This window comes from Rhinoderma darwinii, chromosome 7 (genome assembly GCF_050947455.1).
Source record: "Rhinoderma darwinii isolate aRhiDar2 chromosome 7, aRhiDar2.hap1, whole genome shotgun sequence".
Lineage (NCBI taxonomy): Eukaryota > Metazoa > Chordata > Amphibia > Anura > Rhinodermatidae > Rhinoderma > Rhinoderma darwinii.
In genome coordinates, this window is record NC_134693.1 from 18,458,905 (window position 1) to 18,484,034 (window position 25,130).

The 25,130-nt window shown below is 43.5% G+C and overlaps 1 protein-coding gene across 1 annotated transcript in view; it reads right to left on the reverse strand.

The window, feature by feature from the left end:
* ADGRL4 (adhesion G protein-coupled receptor L4) overlaps positions 1-25,130 on the reverse strand; it is a 139,900-nt gene that overhangs the window by 30,535 nt on the left and 84,235 nt on the right. The window contains exons 10-13 of the mRNA XM_075832889.1: positions 18,793-18,972; positions 15,374-15,577; positions 5,387-5,607; positions 5,228-5,294 (exon numbers count right to left, since the gene is read on the reverse strand). Of these exons, the coding sequence (XP_075689004.1) occupies positions 5,228-5,294; positions 5,387-5,607; positions 15,374-15,577; positions 18,793-18,972 (672 nt within the window). The remainder of the gene's footprint in view (positions 1-5,227; positions 5,295-5,386; positions 5,608-15,373; positions 15,578-18,792; positions 18,973-25,130) is intronic.

Genomic DNA, 25,130 nt, shown 5'->3' on the forward strand with positions numbered 1-25,130 from the left:
GTATAAATCTGGGAGTCTATGTTCCCCTTGACTAAGAGCATTCGCCCCATCACATCACTGCGGGAGTCCAGGAGTTCCCATGGTAGAGAGCGGGAAAGAAGGATACTCGTCCCTCTGGATTTCGGGTCAGGGGAGAAACTATGATAAGCGTGAGGAAACCATAGATTAGACAACTTGAAGGGTTTCTTGAAGAAAAGCTACATGCAAGTGTCTAGCCTTCAACAAGTTAAACAGAATGGATCGTTTCCCAGGACCATGCAGACCCTTGACAATCAGAGAACCTATCCGCAGCTCTTTCTGGGATTGACTTGCCATGTCCCCGGCGGGGAGAGGGGAGGGGGAGGGGAGAGAGGGCAAAGAGGGTAAAAGCGAAAGACCAAGGGAAGGAGGAGGGAATAGAACAGGGGCCCAAAGGCCGGCTCCTTATCGGTGTGGAAACCTGTGGAGAAAAAGTTAGTAACAGAACGGGGATAGGGACAACCAAAGGCACAGTGGGGGGGGGGGGGGGAGCCCCATGCAGCAGGCAGCACAATAACATAAACAAATTCAAACTCGTCCGATACCCATCAAGAGATGAGTAAGGGAGGCAACGACACTTTATAGACCCTGGCTCTGCAAGCAGGGCCCTATGTACAATGGCCAATTACCTTTTCCCCAAGAACAATAGTAATGTTATGGCAGGAAGGAGGGGATAAGTGAGCCCTAATCTACCCACCGCCCTGTCCATGCCTACTTGCAACGACCCGCCCTAGGCGACGGGGTACAACTGGGCGGCGGTCCCTACGCTGAATAAGTGCAAGGGAATACAAACAGGGAACAAGCAAGGGAAGGGGCAGTAGCCCACGGAACACCGTGAGGAAACCAGAGTGGTCAACGAGCCAGTCAGAATCAGGATGTCACCAAGTATACGAACGCAGAGCAAGGAGCAGGAAGCAAGCCGGGGTCAGAGCGAAGCAGGATAAGCGGAAGCTGTAGCAAGGCTGAAGCAAGGCAGAAGCAGGCTGGAGCAAGGCTGTAGCAGGGCCAGGAAACCAGGAAGAATCACAAGCAATGAGGAAGAGAAAACGGCAGGTATAAATGGACAGGGGGCGGAGCTAACTCCGACTGACCAGGCCGCGATAGGCTCTCCCACTCCTGAGCCTGCCACCCTGATTGGTGGGAGCCGATGTCAGTCTAAGAGGTCCGGCCTCAGGTGTCGATTGATTAATCCTGGGAGTATCCACAGACGTAGTGCCTGGCAGATCCTTTACAAGTAAATAACGACAAAGAATACCCATTTAAAATTATCATATACGTGTGATATCCACCAGCTACCATTGCCTACGATGAGGGCAGTAAAGCTAAAGGGACATTTGATAGTTAAAAAGGGGGAGGGAAAGGGGTACACCTAGGCGACAGACGAGAGCGGAGGAACAAGGAATGGGAGAGGCGGAAGAAGGCTGAGAAAGTCGATAGAGGCGTATACATCCCTTACCCCATTAGTGTACCCGTCAGCCAATCTTATAACCTATTAGTTAACAGGAAAATAATTCAGCCCTAGAAAATACATTAAAACAGCCCGATATACAGTAATGGAGACTGGCGAAGTAGTGTCGACAAGGTCCAGACCACTGTGCCATTCCCCATCCGATCACCGTTAGGAGAGCGGGAGGGAGAGGGAGGGTAGGGTAAGGGAGGGGGGAGGGGATCCAGACACATATTATGCAACAAGACATGATAAAAACGAGGGGGGGGGGTGAGGGGAGCGACGACAAGGAACAACGGAAGGTTACAATGTAAGCCAGTGTATATCTACGTTTCTGAGTATAGTTGTGGAATCAACTGCTGCATCATGAGTCCCAGGGGAGTCTCAGCGCTCCGCTGTAGTAGAAGCGAGGCAGCTCTCAAAGTTCCGCTAAAAGAGAAAAACCCCTTCTTTGGAGTGGTTGTTAAAGGCACCTGTGACAGAGAAAAAGAACCACTAGGCACTGTAGGGGGCAAAAAGATACTAGGTGCAGTCAATACGTTGCCACGTGGTCAAGGCAAAATCTCCAGAAGGGAATCCCGTCAGGCCTCTGGCGATATCGGCAGCGACAGGTCCGGTTGAGACCCTGGTGTCTCTCGGAACGGGGGCCTGATGCGGGGTAGGCTAGGGCGTCTATTGCGCCGACGTTGAGGCGGTTCAGGCCGCTCCAATGCCAACCAATCCGGTACCGGAAACGGCTCAATCTGTTGGAACCTGAATAGTGCATCCAGATCCGAGAAATGGCGAAGAAGAAAAGTAGATGCTTCTTTCCTGACGACCACGTGGAACGAGTGTCCCCATCTATAGGTGGCTCCTGTCGCTTTGATCTTTTCCAATAATGGGTGTAGGAGACGTCTCATGTAGAGTGTACGCGGGGAAACATCCGGATAGACCGAAACCCTGCAGCCATCAATGGACACCGGCCCATGTGACCATGCTCCTCTGACAATTAGATCCTTGTCAGAATAGTAATGTAGGCGGCATAGGACGTCCCGGGGATTTGAAGGGTCGTGCGGGCCGGGACGGGAGACTCTGTGAACACGGTCTAGTAAGAATGTAGTGTCTAGAGGTCTATTGGTGACCGTATTAAAGATGGCGGTAATCCTGGTCGAGAGATCATCTCTGAGGCCCAGATCTGGGAGGCCCTTCAAGCGTACATTGTTTCTCCGGCCCCTGTTTTCCTGATCATCCAACTGGAGTGCTAGGGACTGCATGTGTGATCTGTTGGAAATGGCCGCCTTCTCCAGAGCTAGCACTCTGCTATCAATAGAAGAAACCGTGTGGTCAGTGGTATTAATCCTAGTGTCCACCCTTTCCACTTCTTGTTTTAAAGCAGCGATATCTTGTTGGTGGGATTGCTCTATTCTTGTGACCAGGGTATCTAAGTCCTGTCTGGTGGGGAGAGCCTGAATCAGTGCCCTAAGTGCATGTAAATCCGCATGCAGGGATCGCTGTAATGGCAGACCTTCTGCAATGTTAGGCAGGGGCACAGAAGCTGTCGATAGCACACAGAGAGGGAGGGCAGGGGACACAGGCGGTACCTCAATAGAAGTGACTCCATGCTGTGATGCGGTCGTGTGTCCCAGCGTGCAGGAGCCTGCTGGCATGTTCAGTGTGCCGTCTGCTCTCCTCGTGGCCGGCTGCTGTGTGGGATACGCCATGATACCTGGAGGCATCGGTGTAGTTTGCGGCGCTTGAAAGAAGCGCTCCACGCTTGTGCTGCGCGTCTGAGAGCGCGATAAGGAGCGTAGGGTGTTGAGCCTAGTCCCCGGCGCTTTCCGGGCATCTCCTGCCGGTACAAAATGGCTCTTTACTCCACCGCTGCACGGAGCTCCCCCAAAGCACGACTTCACTCCGCCATGGCTAAGCCCCGCGCCCCACAGTCGTCTTCTTAACTCAAGGGCATACATAGTAGAGAGGGGGCTCCATAGCAAAGATCAAAATGAAACCCCATTCTGATGCCAAGTTTTGCCTCCCAGAACAAAAGAGTTGGTGTATATTTTCCCTTCCACACCCTTTCTATTCCCGACCCCGTTGCTTGCAAACAAGGCAGGTCTTTTGGAAAGGTGAGTCCAGCACAGGATCGTTATCCTTACTATTAGGATTTATTAGTACTGTAAAACTACACTAGCAAGAGAGATGTGATTGGAGTGCCATTTGGTATTCGAGAATAGGTGAAATTTTGGCGCCTGGATCCATCTTGCCACACTTACCCCATATGAAAAAGTTTTGGCTTATAGATGTAGGAGGGCTACAATTGTTAGGTGCAGTAAAGCTGAGTAGGATAGGTGAGGTGGCAGTCAACACAACTTATGATATTACAATTTGTTATGTTGTTTTACCCAGGACTATAGTTCAACAATTATATTGTCTTATCTGAGAAGTGGGTATCACAATGAATTCAAATGGCTAAAATAGAGACTAAAAGAGTTTAGTGACCAATTCAGCTTACCTATTGTATATATGCCCTGTGTCAACCACAAATGAGTCTTGTCCTTAGCAACACCTAGTCCAGGTATTTTCCTACCGTTTTCTCTAAAACCAAGCTATACCCACCATTCCTGGATATGGAAATTTGGTCAGTATTTTATGGAGAATGGTCACAGAATCTCTGGATTATAAGGCCTTTGTTCACACAGAGTTTTTTTGCAGGCAGAAATTCCTTAAGGAATTTTGAATTTTCAGCACTGTTTTTGCATTTTTTTTTTTGGCAGCGTTTTCTTTCCCCTGGCTATTGAATCTATTGTAAGAACTGTGGGCAAAAAACACTGCAAAAAAACACACAAAACGAGTGCCGTATGTTTTTTCTGCCTCCCATTAATTTTAACAGAATGTCAGAGGAGGAAACCGCTCAAAGAAAGAACATGCCGCTTTTTTTCCCTGCGAGTGGCCAAAAGTTGCCCGGGTAGAACGCCTCTGTCTCCCATTGAAATGGGGGGCAATTTGGGTTGTTTTTCCCGCTGATTTTGATGAGGTTTCCATTTCAAAATCAGCTCCAAAAAACTCTGTGTGAACTGACCCTAAGGGTATGTGCACACGACAGCGTCCGTAACGGCTGAAATTACGGGGATGTTTCCGCCTGAAAACATCCCCGTAATTTCAGCCGTAACGGCATGTGCAGGCGCTTGAACGCCGCGTCCATTACGGACGTAATTGGCGCTGCTATTCATTGGAGTCAATGAATAACGGCTCCAATTACAGCCAAAGAAGTGACAGGTCACTTCTTTGACGCGGGCGTCTATTTACGCTCCGTCATTTGACAGCGGCGCGTAAATATACGGCTCGTGTGAACAGACAAACGTCTGCCCATTGCTTTCAATGGGCAGATGTTTGTCAACGCTATTGAGGCTCTATTTTCGGACGTAATTCGGGGCAAAAACGCCCGAATTACGTCCGTAATTAGTGTGTGTGCACATACCCTAAGGGCTCCGGGAAAAAAAGAAAATTAGGTTGCATGAATCCCTGAGTCAATTTGGCCCATTGGTGGTGCATCCAGTCGCCTAAGATCCTGGTGCCTGGACATACATGTAATAGGTGGGCAGTAGCCCTGAATTTATGGGATCTGAAAAATTCACTTGCAAATATCTCACTTAAAGCCATGGGTAACAGAGTATGAGAGCTCTTTGCAGTATGTTGTTAAACAGTCCTCTTAATCTTACTTAAATCAAAAATGCTACAATAAAACACTGGAGAATATTAATAAAAAAGGAATGTTGTACTCACGAGAATGATGAGACAGGCTGGCCCAATAAAACTCCATATAAAATTATTCTCTGTGCTCAGCCAACATCTTTAAAATAAATAAAATATCACAGCATAAATAATTTATCCTGTTGGGAAAATACATCTGAAAACCAAGTACTACAATATAGATATACTTACACTTTATCTGTGCCGTAATACTTGTATCCCAACACAGCCGAAACTCCAACAACTATGGCTGGGCTGCAGTACCCAAAAATGTAAAAATTCTTATGTAGGAATCCTCTATTGTAAATAACACCGACCACTATGAGATACAGATGAATCCCTTCAATACACATCCAAGCAAAGGCAGCAAGGAAGAAGTAATGTAGTAATCCGGCAATGATGGCACAAAGAAGCTAGAATACAAAAATACTCAGGTTAGATATTTCCCATTTAAAGGGATTGTCCACCTTCAGACAACTTTAACTTTTTGGTTTATAAATGGCTTCCTGAAATCTTTATTAGATGTATTGATTTAAAATGTTAACTTTTTTCTATGCTTTTATAGTGTATCAGAGCTAAATTTAATATTTTAACTTGGGACTGCATGATCTGTACATACGATAGTGCCATTGGTTTATCTAAAGTCCTAATTATAATGATACCATGATAATCTGGTCTGCTTTGGATGTAACCAGTGACTACTTTTCTCTACTGGAAAAAATGTAAATACATTAGGTGCAAGAATCCGTACTGCTTACTCAAGCTACATTCAGAAATATTACAAAAAGTTTGGAATGAAGGGTCTATGGGCTACACTGTGACTTTTTTTTTACGGAATAGTATTGAAGAACACTTCAATCAGCTTCTCTCCAGACAGAAATGGCTGCTTAAAGGCCAGCTGGGATGTGTGCAGAGCTGTAGGAGCAAGAACTGAATTCAGTAGGTCAGTTTTTTGAGTTGGAGGTAAATTATTTAGACCAATCCTCGCCAGGTGATTTACAATCAATGGAACTTGTCTTGAAAGACACACTGGGAAAAACTACATCAAGAAAAAGTGAAAATGCTGTAAATAAATCCAGATAACTAGAGAAATACATAGAAGACCATTTTTTTTTTTTTTTGTTAACTTTGTCTCTTTAACGGGTTCAGGACCGCGCTCTTTTGAGCCTTCAGGACCAGACATCGTTTAGCCATTTTTAGCACTCGTTAGTTAAACGTCTATAACTTTTTTATTTGTTGGGCGAGTAACGTGATTTTTGTGAAGTTTCTTCCGTAGACAATGCAGATTTCTTTTTTTTAATCATTTTTATACACATCCTTTTCGCTATTTTAGAATTTTAAGGCTTATTGTTTGAAAATAATAGTACAAAAATATGCTTTTTTACATTTCAGCTAATTTTTTCTGGTAATATTATAGTTTTACCCTAAAATAGACCTTTTATTTGTGATCATCATTGTCTACTATAAATTTTGATATATTACATGTCTATTTTATGGTAATTGGGTCAGGGCCAGAGTTACGACAATGATTGGCCGGGGGGGACCACGTTTTCTTTGTGTGGATATTTATGTGTATTTGATATTTCGTTTATTTTCACTTTATTTTACTTTTACTTTTTATTATTATGGCCTGTCCATCAAAGGTCAGAAAAGATCTTAGGGGGACTTTATTTTTTATTTTACACATGGTTTTTCCACTGTAACTGGGGCTGCCCCAGTTACTGGAGAAATCAGCCCTCTTAGGGCCTGTTCACATCAGCGTTGGCTTTCCATTCAGGGGTTCTGTCAGAGGTTTCCGTCGGGTGAACCCCTCAACGGAAAGCCATACAGAAACCTTAGCTCCCATTTGCATCACAATTGATGTCAGTCGACTGCGCTATTCATTCCGTCGAAAAAACGGAAACCTGCCAGCTCGGTGACAACAGGAAACCATTAGCAATGTTTCCGTCACCATTGATATCAATGGTGATGCAAACGGAAGCTACGGTTTCCGTTTGGCTTTCCATTGAGGGGTTCACCTGACGGAAACCTCCGACGGAACCCCTGAACGGAAAGCCAACGCTGATGTGAACAGGCCCTTATAGCGACTATAGTCACTAATAGGGCTTTGCTGGGTCTACTTAGACCCAGCAGCAGCCTCTCACTAATGGCATAGTGGCGATCATGTGACCTGTCACATGATTACCGGGACCAATACCGCTACCTCTATACTATATACAGCGCTGACAGCGCTTCACTTCAGGATCCTCGGCAGTCACTGACAGCCGGGCATCCTGACATTCAGCACCTGCTGGGCAGCCAGCTAAAATCTGCGCCATAAATACACTATAGCGCGAGTTTTAAGGACCACGACCACCGGACGTTTATATACAGACGGCGGTCAGGAACCAGTTAAAATGTTTTGGAAATCTTTAATCTTCCGGCATTAGCACTATTCTTCTGTATCCCGGCATTTTGATGCGAGAACACAGGTGGATATATCACACTGATCGTTCACAAGCTAATCCACTTGTGTTCCATCTGGTGAGACTACAATTGAGAACCATTGCTGCTTACAACCAAGTGTCATGTCTCTCTGAAATTTTATCCGTTACATATTCATGACAGATTTCAAACGCTCCAAGAGACTTAAACTGTAATACAATCTTAGCTACACTGGTTTTCTAGCTCTTTGTGTACAATTGTATTACAAAAATTGAAAGGGGAATAAGGGGCCCAAGTTTCATAAAACTTACATGATAAACAGGTAATCCTGCAGATCTGCACAGCTGAACTCGAATGTCTTATTCCTGCCTCTTTTGTTCTATCTAATAAATATGCTCAAAACATTATTTAAAAAAAAATCAATCAAAAATTTAGGCAGAAACAGGATCTTATGAAAAAAAGACTTGACACCCCCTTACTCGAGAATAAGGTTTGATTAAAGAGAGGTTCCACCTTCAGAAAAAAATAAAACCTGACTTTAATAAATAACTGACTGTAGGAAAAAAGCAAATCAGACCACCCCTGTGACAAGTGACGGGTGGGCATGAAGGGTAGCAAGAGGTTAATGAGTTTGGGGCCAGCTGGGAGGCTTGGAATGGGTAGGAGCAGATATGAAGGGGTGGGCATTGAGGAGAGCATGAAGAAGGGTAGAAGTGATAGCTGGGCCGCTTTAATCATAGGGTAAAGGATGCAAATGCACTGGGCCCCTTTGCGGTTCATCATGATGATGACGTCATCATAGAAACACCTTAGACCTAGTCATGAAGTCAAGCCTAGCAGAGTGGCATAGTGCAGGACGGGTGCGAGGGGATAACTGTGGTACTGTTTTTGGGCACCTGTCAAGGTCTGTAAGCAGTCTTGTCAACAGTCTTTGGCATAAAGCAGAGATGTGAGTTCGGTACACAGAAAAGGGGAAACAGTTTGTAGTGTGAGGCTAATACGTGGTCAGGAAACACTCGTGTGTGCTAAGACATGGTCAGGAAACAATCCAAGTTTGGTACACACTTAGGCAGCAACAGTTGACAAGGGCCAGGCTTAAATAGGAAGCTAAAAGGATGAGACTAATTAGGCAATCAAGGAAAGGAATCTCAAAAGCAAAGAACCAAGGATTTAGCATTGGAGCTATACAACAGCCCAGTAGCTCAATGAGAAGAGCCACTGCCTGGGACACAGGAATTTTTGGATTCAAATCCTGACAGCACCTGTGACTGTGGCAGGCAATCCAGAGGTCAGCTGAGGCGCTGTATTGGGTCATCTATGGCATGAACTCTGAGTGACATCGGTGGCAATCTCTGTGGCAAGTAATCCGAGGGGCATCTAAAGCTAAGGCTCTTATGAGGCATCTACAGACTGACACAATATTAATGGAGTTTTCTCACCACAGACATTTCTGGTTATATACATAATTTTGACAATTCATTATGGTTCTCCAATTTGTCTGTAACTAATGTTGGCTGGACATAATTTTTAGATAAATTGTCTGCAAAAAAAGAAAAAAATCAGGTTAGCAATGCCGTATGGGATACCCACCTGACATGTATGGCATATTCTGTTGAATGATGCTCACTTCGTTCACACATTAATGACCTATACTAGCCCCGCTGCCACTAGGGAGCACTGCATACAGGTTTTTTTTTTACAGCTGACATTGCAATCTATATGCAGTGAGCTCCCCCTACTGGTGAATGCAGGCAGACAGAATTTCATCATGTAACTTTATAGCTATGTGGAGGAAAGCAGGGGACTGTGTTCTAGTTCTGGCGTCATGTCATTATTCTCTGCATTGAACATGCGGGTGCCTACTAGGAGATTATACTGAAGATTATTCCGTGTTATTATGACTAAAGCCATTCAAACAAGTGATACATTCCGGCTAACATTAGACCCAGACTGTTTGGGTGCATTCAAAGTTTAATTACTGCACTGAAAGAGAACATTAATAGTTATTCTATTTCTCCAGAGATAAGTGCAGGAACAGGAGAACAGCTTCAGTCTTTCCATAGGTATATCAAAACAGTATCACAGTAAGTGAAAAGATGTATGACAAACTAGCGGTTATGTAATCCTTTTCCCCCCCGAGGAGAATGAAACTAAAACAAGATATATGATGCTGTTAGCTATTAAGACGAGTTCAGTCACCGAGATCTCACACTAAGCAACAAAACAAAAGAAAATGTTTGGAACAAAAAAGCCTGAGTGTCTAAAAGAAGTTAAAGTTTTTTTTTTCTCTGTAAAACAAAAAATGACTTTACAGATTACTTTTGAACGTTGAAAATAATGTGGGAACGCCCTGTATTTTACTATAAGTCCAAGAGCGTACCTGGATGTCGGTTCCCGGGTAAAGTGCTGTAGTCGGAACTTACATGACGTCACCAAGGCGGAGTAGCAGAGTGTAGCGGGAACAGACTTCAGAGGCACTGTTTGTTGGAGAAGGAGTTGCGCACAACGCAGGAGAAGTTTGGCAGCCAGCAGGAACAATGAATAACTGGGAAAACCTCAGGTGCGGAGTCTAAGGTTCCTTACCTCTAACCCCCAACAAGGCGGTATGGACATTTCTGGTAAGATTCCAAGGTTGCGGTACCCAGGATAGTCCTTAAAAGGCAATTGGGCTACAAGTGTGAACCGTTTCATGGTCAGACAGTTTTGGGTTGGTAAAAAGCGGGCAACGTCAGGTCTAGTAATCAGAATCAGGAGGCAGGATCAGGACTGTGGTCGGTACACAGATATATAAGATCAAGTAGTCAGGTCGAAATCCGGGTCAAACAGAAGAAAATCACATGGCACAACAGGAACAAATGCCAGGAAACTTCCCACCAGGGCTGATAACTAAACAAAGAATTCCTTGAAAAGTTCCCCTTTAACGGTCCAGGAGAAGTGACGTCACACACACCGGGTCCCGATCCTGCGGCTGGAGCCAAGTAGCGCAAGCGGAGTAGAGCAGGAAAAAACTCTGGGGCGGCTCGTGGCGGCCGGCAGCTAAAATATATATATTTCCAAATGGAACTACTAGACACTTTCAAATGAGCCCCTTCGGTCCAACCTTAAAGTGAATCTCCATCCTTCTACACAATGTCAGATTTAAAGGGGTTTTCCCATAATCAATATCTATCACCTATCCACAGGATAAGTGATAAATACCTTATTAGTGAAGGTTTGACTGCTGGGACCCCCACTGATCATGAGAACGTGCTTACCTTGCCGCTCCTGGGAGCCCCATAGGAATGAAGCAGTAGTGCGTATGCTTGGCCACCGCTCCAGTCATTTCTATGGGGCTGCTGAAGATAGAGGTGGGCAGATCTAAAAAGCATCATACCCACTCATTCAGAAACTACCAACTCTTACCATTGCCAATAAGGGGAACCTGTAGCCAGAAACATGTCCTCAAACTCAGTAGGCAATGTCATTCTTATCATTTCATGCCCCCATGCATAAGTCTGCACATCCACTCCAAAGGGATTATAAAGCAGGCAATGGGTCAAAGGGACTTTATAATAAATTAGATTATGACTTTCATTTACCGGATTATATTAATAAATTATAATGATATCTCAGGCATATAATGAACTATAATGCAACAATTACCTTTGAAGTTCAAGTAGTCAAAGGGATGTATCACCTCTTATGAACCACCCTAAATATGTGACCACTTTTTGCTGAACAAAATGATGGGTCTTCCCTTTTTTTCTGAGGTGTTTTCTTTCTCAAATATTACTGCACTATAGTAATAAATTACTTGTAATACCACTTCTCACCACCAACATTGTCCATAGTCTCTAATGCAACAGCGCCCCCACTTCTATTCTACCTGAAATCTAACTTTGTCACAACAATGATCTGTAAAACGTGATAGCATCTGAATAAAACATCCTCCAGAAATAGGAGACAACACATTGTACTGTTAGAAAAAATATATGACTTTTTTTTTCTATCTCCGATAGAAAGCTTATACAATTCCTTTAAGGTGTCAACCTTGACTTCCTATTCAACACTCAGTTTTATTTAACCTTAAGATTTTATTTTCTCTCCATAACGTATATGTTTTGCTTCCTACTGAAAAACAAAATCCAGCTGTAGAACATTCACAAAAGATATTTGTTCTAGTTCTTCTGAAAGGCCTATAAATATGAACAGAAGTTTTCAAGTGACTAAGTTTTAAAGTGGCATCTGCTACAGAACATAACTCTAAACATCCTACAGTTCACAGAAGTTTCCATAGAAATGCAAGAAATAAGTAGAGTATAGAATAGCTCATTGCGGCTCCCCCAGGGGAGGATAAACATTAGTTACTGCTGCCTTGTGCCTGGTGAATATTTCCACCTTCCAATATTTAAACAATAAAACAAAAGCAATTATTCCTGTGTGCGTCGGTTCCCGAGTCTTCAGTGTCACACGGAGGAATAGATTTCCCCTGGCATATCTATGCAGGATCTTCTTTAAATACATATACCAAACACATGCGAGGAAATGTTATTGCTTTTTGGAATACGTCTTAAGTCAGCAAGACAAGATTCCAAAAATATTTCACACTGATAATCTGACGACGAGGGATTGGAATAATAGGAGGTTACGCTTTTTTTTATGGTAAAATGTAACAAGACGGGCAGGCTGGCAGCAGCTGGGTTGTGTCTAGGCATGGATAGTTATGTGCTTTCATGCTACAGGGTATGGATGTTTTTGCAACAATATTTTTTTTCATACCACATTGGATAAAATAAAAAATAAGGCAACTTTGAAAATAATCTTGATTCCAAAAATTCTACAGTTTTGTGTATACAGCTCCTATGCAAATGGTTGTGTTTCTATGGTTACAGACTACAAACAAGTGCTGTGTGTAGTCGGATCCTTCAGTCATGTGTTACTTTCACGATGACACTTTCATAGAGGCTACCTGCAGCTGCCACTAGGGTAAGCTCACTGCATACAGGTGTATACAGCTCCTATTGAGTTCAATACAACCTGTATAAAGCTATATGCAGTTAGCTCCATCTAGTGGTGGCTGCGGGCAGCCAGAATTAAATAGTTTTATCAAGTCAGAAAAACAGAGCTCCTCTATACAGATATATTATAAAATTAATCAGCACAAAATTTTGAAAGTAAAAATAGAACTGTGAACATTGTGAAAAGTAACTTTTGCAGTGCTATCAGCAGGGAGTGGGGACCCTCTTGAGTTTGGCACTATGACTTCTGTGTAAGACCCTGGGATCTGGTCGTTTAACAGTCAAGCACCTTGTCTGCTCCAGGTGCTCCGAGCTCGGCTCCGGGCCGCGACGCATCTCCATGGTGATCAGCCCGCTTTAAAAACATCACCGCACGGAACCTTGAAAACAGAGACTCCAGGTACATTGTCCTGAGCTACTTTACATGCAGTTTTCATTGTGATTCTGATCTTCACTTTAGCCTTGTTACTGAATTTGTTGCTTGGTACTTGTTGTTCGACCACCTGGTTTGACTTCTGATTTCATCTTCATCTCTTCCTCCGTCCTGTCACATTCTGACCGCTCTCCCGGTGACGACCCCGGGCTTTACTCCAGACTCCACATCTGCCTCTACTCCAGAAGTTCCTTGCAGTGTACCAACCACTAATTGGTGACCTGGGAATCTGATCGGAAAAATGGATACCTACTTGTGGGGATTAAAGGGGTACTACCATCTTGGACTTTATGGCATATCAACAGGATATGCCATAAATGTCCAATAGATGCGGGTCATACCTCTGGGACCTGCACCTACCTCTAGAATGGAGCTCCCTGACCCCGACTTACCTTCTCTTGCTGCTCTCCGGCCACTGACCGATGAGGTGGTCGGGAGTACGGAAACAGCAGAGCTGATTGTGCTACACTGTTTCCATAACTTCTATACACTTCTATGGGCGCTCTGCAAACAGCATAGCTCAGCAAGGTTGGCTGTTTCCGTACTCTAAACCATCTCGTCCATCAGTGGCCAGAGAGCAGCGAGAGCCAGAGAAGGAAGGACAGTGGTCAGGGGTTCCTGTTCTAGAGGCAGGTGCAGGTCCCAGATCTATGACCCTCATCTATTGTGCATTTCTGGCATATCCTGTGAATAGTATCCAAGATGGGAAAACCCCTTTAAAGAGAATGCGTCGCAAATTACAAATTTTTTTAGTGAGTTACTTATTTTTATTAGATTTTTTGGGGGAGATTTTTTTGGGTGTATTTTTTTTTCTTCCGCAAGGTGGGAAGTTTTAAAATGTAAATAATAATTTGACATGTTCTAATTTGACATTGGTAAAAAGAAGGAGAATCCTTAAACTCTGCACCTCAGTTTAGCCAGCACCAAGCCGATTGCGGCTCAAAGATCGACTTCCTGGTGAGAACCGTAACAGCTTTTCATGGGTGGAGTAACATTATCAGCACCAACCTGGTGACCCAGAGCACTCACTTTAAATAATAAGTGACATAAAAAGGTTTAGGAAACTTTCTATCACTGGGAAGAGCTTTATTATAGATGATGTCCACTTTTTGGAAGCCCTTTAGTGGCCCACATATAGAACCTGGGACCTCAGATCTGGATAGGGTCCTCAAGGTGCGATATGTTAGCAAATACAAACTCTTGAGATGCCCATTGACTGCTCATAATGATATTCATAACAAAAATGTCTAGTTTTTAGAATCCCTGTGTTAGGCATAATAAAGGCATGAAATATTGTTAAGGTTTTTATACCTGAAACGGGGCACCTGGGAGGATGGAGTATAGCAGTGCCGGTAGCAAGCATTAGTTGTAAGCATTGAATAGAGGGAGGACGCTATAAATATATCACAACATAAACACCTGAATGTGGAATTAAAGTAGTTAAGTAATTTGTGGAATGAATTACAGCAATTTCTCTTTACCAAAGATTCTTAGTAGATTAGAATGGCAGATGATTCATTTGTTGGAATTAGCATATTGTAATAATCTCTGTTTCTCCCAACTGCTCCTATTACGTATTTATGCACTTTGCCAATTGCTGCATTTTTAAATGAAAGAGTATGTTATATGAAATAAAGTAAAATTACCTATATTATATGTTACATGTATTATAAATGATATATATTGTGTATTGTTTATATGGAACATAGAGTTTGATTATTATTATTATAGTAGACACCGGGGATTTACTCTTGCTGTTTTTGTCTCAACGTTTTTATGCGTTACTTTACTTTCTGACTAGGGGACGATGGCGAAGAAGAAGATAGGAGGGATGAGAAGCGAAGAGCCTTTTAGAGGCCCTTTATATTACTGTCGGATGATCTATCTATCTATCTATCTATCTATCTATCTATCTATCTATCTATCTATCTATCTATCTATCTATCTATCTATCTATCTATCTATCTATCTATCTATCTATCTCTCTCATATCTATCTATCTATCTCATATCTATCTATCTATCTATCTATCTATCTATCTATCTATCTATCTATCTATCTATCTATCTATCTATCTATCTATCTATCTATCTATCTATCTATCTATCTATCTATCTATCTCATATCTATCTATCTATCTATCTATCTATCTATCTATCTATCTATCTATCTATCTATCTATCTATCTATCTATCTATCTATCTATCTATCTATCTATCTATCTATCTATCTATCTATCTATCTATCATACATGTCATTTAGGTTTGAAACACATTAACATAAAATATTCATATTAAATATTGCATCCCATTCTTATTTATATACCTTGTTTTTGGTCATATTTATCCCAATGATAAAAAGCAGCTCGGCTAAAAATAATGCACAGCAGAGATTTTTGTGAATTGTCGTCCTGGTGCTCTGGATTTCACTGAAGAAGAAGAACGTAAAGATACACAGGGAGAGACAAATCAGGGAGATTATTATCCCAAGCTGGGTGATTCGTGTTAGGACGCTGTGATGAGTGGCCACCTAGAGGAGACAAACCCACGAAATAAACAAGATGAGGCAGAACGTAGCTGGTGATTTGACCTGGATTTAACTATTGACTGAAATATATAATTAGCACCAGCATACGGCAGATCTATGTACTGGTAATAATAATTAGTCTATGTACAGCAATTCTATGTGATCTGCAATAGAGCAGTGGTCTCCAACTTGTGGCTCTCCAGCTATTGCGAAAATACAACTGGTGGGAGTTGTAGTTCCGCATCATCTGGAGAGCCACAGATTGGAGACCACTGGTATAGATGATCTTAGGACCTGCATCCCATTTTCCTTCCCTTGCTATGTATATCTATATACAACATGGAACTCTTATACAGTATATCCAAATTATTCTTGTTTTGGGATTGCATATACTCTATATTTTTCAAATTGCTATAATGTGACATCAGAGATTATACTGGCGTATAGATTGGGCATTCTTTGAATCCAGGAATAGGGGTGAAGGGGTTAATCCAGAGGGCTAAGGAGGCCCACATACAATCGGCTATGTGGGGGTCAAGTGACCTTAGTGAATCCAGACATTAGAGCAGATAGAGATCAATGATCTTTGGGTCTTTTAAAATTACCAACTCTAAATACACGTCCTGGGAAAATAAATATTAAACGGGATTGTCCAGGAATAGAAAAATATGACTCTTCCAAAAACAGCGCCACACTTGTCCATAGGTTGTGTGTGGTATGACATCTCCATTCACTTCAATGAAGCTTAGCTGCAATACCAAACACAACCTTTTAACAAGTGTGGCACTGTTTTGGGAATAAAGTAGGAGAAGTCCTTGAATGCCTATGCAGGAATGGTTCCCACCTAGCTAAATTATCGTTTCCTCCAAGTATGGATGCCGTAAGTCCTCTGCCCCCTCTATATACCTATGCTCCAGCACTGGTGACCAGTTGTCATCATCTCTAGGGTTATCTAGGTAGAGAAGTACTGGTGGCATAAACTGGTATGACCCACAACCTCTTCTTGTCTACAGTGTAACTTAATCCTGAATCTCCGCTTTCTTTCTGGAGTTCCTCCTTAAAGGGGTGTTCCCATCAGTTAACCCCTGTCCATTTGCCCAATGGATGCGCGTCCTTTGATTACATGGACGGCCATCAATTTGAACGGGCTGCATGTAATGCTATATGTCCCCTCTAGTGGCCGCTGCAGGGGAAATGTATGGGTGAGGATAAAAACATTGCTGGGGGTGAGAGAAGCCGGATCCACGGCGATCAGCTGATCGCCATGCCAATATCGTTTTGAAAAGGGTTTGTCGTCATGAAACCTCCCTTTTAAAATGTTACTTTGTCAGGCAGATGACACTTTTCAATGACTCCATTATACAGACCACGTAACGTTTGTCTTGCACTTAGAAGACAAATTCTTTGTAGATTTTACACTGGATAAGCACTTATCATGGTATTATAAAAATTAAGGAACTGCAAAATAAAGAGACGGTAAGCAAAAGCAGAGATAGCTTAAAACTCATTTACTTCACTGAGCCTCCTCAAATCCATTTCTATTAAGAACAAAGTAATCTCTGTAGACACCAATGAGAGAATAATATGAAGTCTGTGATTGGGTTTTACTTGATCAATAATTAGAGAACATGAAGAATCATTATTTATTTAAAGCTTGGTGTATAGAATTAGAGAAGGAACCAGCAGACGTCAGCGGTTTATCATGAAGCTTAGCAAATGGTTAAAATCCATTCCTCATGATTCTCTGTCGGAGGCTTAGACTATACCTCTTACTAACCTCATAAAAATCCTATAAAACTCAGGAGCCAAAGGAATGGGACAATTTCTTGGCCAACTATTGGTTTTCTATTTTAATTGGTTGTCTCATCCAGACAAGACCCTTTTCAGATCGAAGTCGGCATGGCAGTCAGTTGATCGCCGCAGGAACGCCATCAGAAACTCCCAGTGATCTGCTGTAATTGGGAGCAAAGATGTGTCTGGCCTAACATTTCCCCTGCAGCGGCCACTACTGGGGAAAAACAGTATTACATGAATGAAGGGGCAACTTTCTAATACTGGAACGGGTTCGTAAGAATAAGTACTTTGTTAGTGTCTGCCCTTTGCCCACTTTGGCTAAAAGAGGGGGTCCTGAATGGGGTACCCCATCTATGACATTCATAAGTCCTAATCGGGCATAAGGAAAAGCTATCTTCATGGGTCAGGATCTATAATTTAAAGTTAGAGGTTGACATGTACATAGGGGAGAGGAGGAGCTCATATAAAAAAAAAATCTGAATATACTTTCTTCCTGGTTTTGGTTAATGGGACCACAAACCCCAATTTAAATGATGGTAGCGTGACCCCAGCCACATTTCCCCCTTGTGTTGTGGTGAGAGATTCCCTTTGTAGGGTTATACTGCCCATGAAAATTGGGAAATAGGACCAACCCCGAGCCTGGTCCCCTTTTCCTGGGGCACCATAGCAAGCGCTGGTTTTATGGTACCTGAATCCTTGCATGGGAGCCTTTTTAAAGCCAATACAGAGGTAAGCGTACTCCCCATTCTGAAGGCACGTTTGCTGATACAGATGTAGCCCTCTTTATCTTGACTCTTAATGCATTAAATACACAATGACAAGAATATTTAACTTGACTTTTTCAATGGCTTTTGTTGTGTGATATCACGCTGCAGCAAGTTATCAGAGTCAAGATAAACTTGGCTACATCTGTATATTGGGCAATTGTATTATGGGCAGGTCCATAATATATTGTCATTAGTGTCGCCCCCTGCCTGTATACCAGACAAATTATATTTTCTGCGTGTTTAGCAAAAGCTGAGCAGCAAAAACTATTTGTCATTGAAAAATGTTTACAGTGAATGTATTAATTAATATCTACTTTTACTAAAAATGTGATGAAATATATTAACTCTGTGTCACATAGCTTAAAGATTTTAATTATTTTGCTAGAAAAAGCATCCATAGGCCGTGACTGGTATAGCAGCTTAGTGCCATTCACTTGAATAGAACAGATCTTCTGCAATACCAGACGCAGCCCATGAACAAGAGTGGCGCTGTTTCTAGGGGCAAAAAAATGAGATACTTTAAGTTGAAAATGTGACACAGCGTTAATTCCAATTTTATGAAACCCCTTTATTTTTCATGATATAGTTGTTTATCTCTCTTTAAGACACGCTTTTCCCAACATTTAAAACTATGTCCACATTGGCAAAAAAACGTACCTGGTTATGACTGGATGATGACATCAGAATAGCGAAATGAGTGAGGTGGTTACATTTGCACGATGTATGGGTGATGTTTGAATATTCCACCTCACACCCTTCCGTAGACCATTCTCCCTGAAATAATTCAGGTGCATATTTCCAAAATGCACATTTAGCGGTTTCTGCATCCATAGACGGCTGGAAAAAGTTGATAAATGGTTAAAAGTTATGTACGTTGATCAGTATAGTTATAGAAACATTTACCCTATAAAAATGCACAACCGCACCTGGAGTCCCTACTGCTCCTTACTAGCGAGCCGTACACACTCTTCATGCTACTGCAGTATATGGCGCTACATACAACACTGTAGGGGTCAGTTCACACTTAGCATAAATACTGCAGATTTTCCACAGTGAAAAACTGCTCAGACATTGACATGTGGCGCGTTCTTTTAATTCGCAGCATGTCAATTGTATTTACGTAGTAATCGCTGCTTTTTTGTTGCGGGTTTTAACTATTTAACTCAAGGGGAGGTAAAACTTGCAACGAATAGCAGATGTTACGATTTTTGCACGAGAAAAACTGACTCCGCCGCAAAAATTGCAACTCAGGAAAATAAAAATCTTATACTTACCCAGAATTCCGTGTTTCTTCATCCAGGCCGACCTCCTGGGATGACTTTTCAACCCATGTGATCACTGCAGTCAATCACAGGCTGCAGCGATCACATGGGATGAAACATCTTCCCAAGGCTGCAGAATGTCAGGACATCAAAGGGACGCATCGCCATGGTAAGTATCCATTTTTTTTTTTCATTGCAAGATTTCCTCAGCAAACATTCTGGGCAAAAAACTGCACCACAATTTGGCGCGGTTTTTCGGCCAGAATTCCCTGCAGGCAACAGGGCAGATACGCCGTGTACCTTTACGCAGCATATCCGCCCTGTGTGAACTTACCCTAGTACAGAGACGAGGATATCGTCATAATACGTCATCCATATTATTTCATCCAGGGAGCACGCCACAATTTTTTTTTTCGGATTTCGTGTGCGCACAGCGGTGCAGTATGGCCCTATAGACTTTTTTGGGTGCCATATTACAGCTCGGTAAAATTCGAAGCTTGTTTTATTTGAGATGACCGAGTCACGACTACCAACATAATTACCATGAGAGTCAATGCACATCGGGAGTCGATGCGTAATACGTGGGGTTTTGCCGCGCATATTTGCGTAATACAGTACCAGCATAGGTAATGAGATTCAAACATAGGCAATGAGACTCTGCGGTATTTTCCCGCACGTAAATTGACCCACGGTGCGTATTTTCGGAACCGCAGCAAATCTATTTATCTTGCGATTCCGCTTGTGAATGGAGAAATACGCAGCAAAACCCGCAGGATGAAAATGCCGCGATTAACGCAGCAAAACGTAAATACTGCACCGAAAAACGTATAAAAAAAACGCACCTTCACTTTCTTTGCGGTTTCCTGCAGTTTTGCTGCGTATTTTCCGCAGAAAAATACGCAGCGTGTGAATGTAGCCTTACAGGTCCCACAGGGATTATCACACAGCTTTCCAAGGCCTCAGAAAAGCAAATCTGACCGGTTGCACTGAGTTACGCCTGCTTACAGTATTGGTCTGTAATGTAATAATTTGCCATTCCGTAGCCTGGGAAAGCTGGATGACATTTTAACAACTTAAATATTTATAATCAATAGGAAGGATGCGACCAATCATTGAATGATTGCATTACATTATGTCGCCTCCTAGTGGTGTATATCCAGTTCAGCATGTGCACTTATTGGGTTACTGCAGCAACACATCACTTTTAAACTTGGAAAATGTTAAATTCTTAAATCAAGTTGCCATAGAAACTGTCCAATAAAAGATAAGACATATCAATTACAACGATAACAAGAATCATGTTTACTGAAATGGGAATTACCGCGTTTCGGAAAAGCACGCACGCAGTATCACTGTATAATAGGAAGACAAATATACATCTCACTCTGTGCATTTGTTGTACTGGAATTAATACTGGCTTATCTCTCGGAGCCGATTGTGGCCGAATACAGACAACAGCCTTGTCTTCATTTTACGAAGCATTAAAAACAATTGTAATTTGGTCGGGTCGGCTTTCTGATTTAGAACACAGGACTGTAATGCGCTTTATAAGAGTCGGCTAGGCTGATATAATTATCGGATTGTGCCGAAAGTCTGTAATTATATACATTGAACGTTCTTCCAGTAGTAATTTAATAAAGCTTATTACCTACCTAGAGATATAAAGATCTACAAGGCCGATGTTCTTTCAAGTCTTTCAATGGGATATGTTTCATTTTGTTTTTATTATATCCATTGAGCTGACAGATTTCTAAACCGGCTATAGATTTAACTCATACAACTACCGACCGTACTAATAAACTAGTGGAAGTAATGACCTAGTGTATGGGAATAACTAATTACAGAGGACCTGTCTGCGATCCTGACATGTCTGTTTTAGTAATTCACCATGAAATACCAATGATTGAACATATTTTCTTAGAACTCTACATTGTGCTGTCCCTCGGTTATTCCTCCTAGAAATATATGAATAAATTGATTAATGGCTGTTACCATTTCCCCTTGTCAATAGGATATGTCTTGTCACAGTCTGACACTGTCAGCACTGATTGGAAACAGTGTGTAGAGAGACATCATTTTGGCAAGGGAAATGGTAACACCCCATTGTTAATTCTATCACAGATTTCCAGGACAGTTAACAGAGGAACGGCACAATATAGATTTCTTAAGATAGACAGGTCGAGAGAGGTGACAGATCTTCTATACCACATTACACAGGAGAACTGACAGATCCTCTATACTGCACCACACAGGAGAGCTGACAGATCCTCTATACTACACCACACAGGAGAACTGACAGATCCTCTATACTACACCACACAGGAGAACTGACAGATCCTCTTTACTACACCACAAAGGAGAACTGACACATCCTCTATACTACACCACACAGGAGAGATGACAGCTCCTCTATACTACACCACACAGGAGAGCTGACGGATCCTCTATACTACACCCCACAGGAGAACTGACTGATCCACTATACTACACCTCACAGGAGAACTGACAGATCCTCTATACTACACCACACAAGAGAGCTGATAAATCCTCTATACTACACCACACAGGAGAACTGACAGATCCTCTATACTACTCCACACAGGAGAGCTGACAGCTCCTCTATACTACACCACACAGGAGAACTGACAACTCCTCTATACTACACCACACAGGAGAGCTGACAGCTCCTCTATACTATACCACACAGGAGAACTGACAGATCCTCTATACTACACCACACAGGAGAGCTGACAGATCCTCTTTACTACACAGGAGAGCTGACAGATCCTCTATACTACACCACATAGGAGAGCTGACAGATCCTCTATACTACATCACACAGGAGAACTGACAGATCCTCTATACTACACCACACAGGAGAACTTACAGATCCTCTATACTACACCACACAGGAGAACTGACAGATCCTCTTTACTACACCACAAAGGAGAACTGACACATCCTCTATACAACACCACACAGGAGAGATGACAGCTCCTCTATACTACACCACCCAGGAGAGCTGACAGATCCTCTATACTACACCACACAGGAGAACTGACGGATCCTCTATACTACACCCCACAGGAGAACTGACTGATCCACTATACTACACCTCACAGGAGAATTGACAGATCCTCTATACTACACCACACAAGAGAGCTGATAAATCCTCTATACTACACCACACAGGAGAGCTGACAGATCCTCTATACTACACCACACAGGAGAACTGACAGATCCTCTATACTACACCACACAGGAGAACTGACAGATCCTCTATACTACACCACACAGGAGAGCTGACAGCTCCTCTATACTACACCACACAGGAGAACTGACAGATCCTCTTTACTACACCACAAAGGAGAACTGACACATCCTCTATACTACACCACACAGTAGAGATGACAGCTCCTCTATACTACACCACACAGGAGAGCTGACAGCTCCTCTATACTATACCACACAGGAGAACTGACAGATCCTCTATACTACACCACACAGGAGAACTGACAACTCCTCTATACTACACCACACAGGAGAGCTGACAGCTCCTCTGTAATGGCAGGAAGTAGGTGAAGGGAAAGTGAGCCCTAATCTACCCACCGCCCTGTCCCTGCCTACTTGCAACGACCCGCCCTAGGCGACGGGGTACAACTGGGCGGCGGTCCCTACGCTGTCTAAGTGCACGGGAGAACAAACAGGGAACACACAAGGGAAGGGGCAGTAGCCACGGAACGCCGCGAGGAAACGGAGCGGTGAATGAGTAGTCAGGACCAGGATGAAGTGGAGTATACCAAAGTGAGCACGGAGAAGGAAGCAAGCCAGGGGCAAAGCAAAGCAGGTTAAGCGGAACTGCAGCAAGGCAGAAGCACGGCAGAAGCAGGCTGGAGCAAGCAGCAGTGAGGCCAGGAATCCAGAAGAATTACAAGCACTGAGGAAGAGAACACGGCAGGTAATAAAGGACAGGGGGCGGAGCTAACTCCGACTGACCATGCCGCGATAGGCTCTCCCACTCCTGAGCCTGCCACCCTGGTTGGTGGGAGATGGTGTCAGTCGAACAGGTCTGGCCTCAGGTGTGGATTGATTAATCCCAGGAGTATACCTAGAGTAAGTACCTGGCAGATCCCTAACAGTACTCCCCCTTTTATGAGGGGCCACCGGACCCTTACTAAGAGGACCCGGTTTAGTAGGGAAGAGAAGGTGGAACCTCCTGATCAATACCCCAGCGTGAACATCACGGGCAGGTACCCAAGTCCTCTCCTCCGGCCCGTATCCTCTCCAATTGACCAGGTACTGGAGGGAGCCCTGGACCATCCTACTGTCCATAATCTTGGCCACCTCGAATTCCACCCCCTCAGGGGTGAGAACGGGAACAGGAGGTTTCCTCGAGGGGGACCAGGACGGGGAGCAGCGTTTAAGGAGGGAGGCATGGAAGACGTCATGTATGCGAAAGGATGGGGGCAGCTCCAGACGGAAGGATACAGGGTTGAGGACTTCAATGATCTTATAAGGTCCAATAAATCGGGGAGCAAACTTCCTGGACGGGACCTTAAGGCGCAAGTTCCTGGACGACAACCAGACCAAATCCCCGACGACAAACCGGGGGTTAGCAGAACGTCCACTATCCGCCTGAATCTTTTGTGCGCTCTGGGACGCCTCTAGGTTCTTCTGAACCTGGGCCCAGACCGTGCACAGTTCCCGATGAACATCCTCTACCTCAGGATTATTGGAACAACCAGGGGAAACGGAGGAGAACCTTGGGTTAAACCCGAAATTACAGAAAAACGGGGAGACCCCTGACGAGTTACTGACCCGGTTATTCAGGGAAAATTCAGCAAGGGGAAGGAATGAGACCCAATCGAATTGACAGTCAGAGATGAAACACCTTAAATATTGTTCCAGGGATTGGTTAGTCCTTTCCGTTTGGCCATTAGTTTCGGGATGGAAGGCGGAGGAGAAGGACAGATCAATCTCCAACTTTTTACAAAAAGCTCTCCAAAATAAGGAAACAAATTGTATCCCTCTGTCAGAAACGATATTGACTGGGGCCCCATGGAGACGCAGGATGTGTTTCACAAACAAAGAAGCTAACGTCTTGGCGTTAGGTAGCTTCTTAAGGGGCACAAAGTGGCACATCTTGCTGAAGCTGTCTACTACCACCCACACCACCGACTTGCCCTGAGATGGAGGCAAATCGGTGATAAAATTCATGGAGATATGGGTCCAAGGTCTCTGGGGAATGGGCAAGGAACGTAGTAGGCCCGCAGGTCGGGACCTAGGGGTTTTGGACCTAGCACAAACCTCACAAGCGGCGACGTAAGCCCTAACGTCTTTAGGCAACCCAGGCCACCAATAGTTTCTGGTAATGAGGTGTTTGGTGCCCAAGATGCCAGGATGACCAGATAGAGCGGAGTCATGGTTTTCCCTGAGTACCCTTAGCCGGTATTGCAGGGGAACAAACAGTTTGTCCCCAGGGACGTTCCCGGGAGCTGCACCCTGATCAGCCGCGATATCAGAAGCTAAATCAGAATCCGTGGCAGAAACGATTATACCAGGGGGTAAAATACAAGCAGGATCCTTCTCGGAAGGAGGATTGGCCATGAAACTACGTGACAGAGCATCAGCCTTAATATTCTTGGACCCAGCCCTATAGGTAACCAAGAAATTAAATCTGGTAAAGAATAGTGCCCACCGAGCTTGTCTAGGATTAAGCCTCCGGGCCGATTC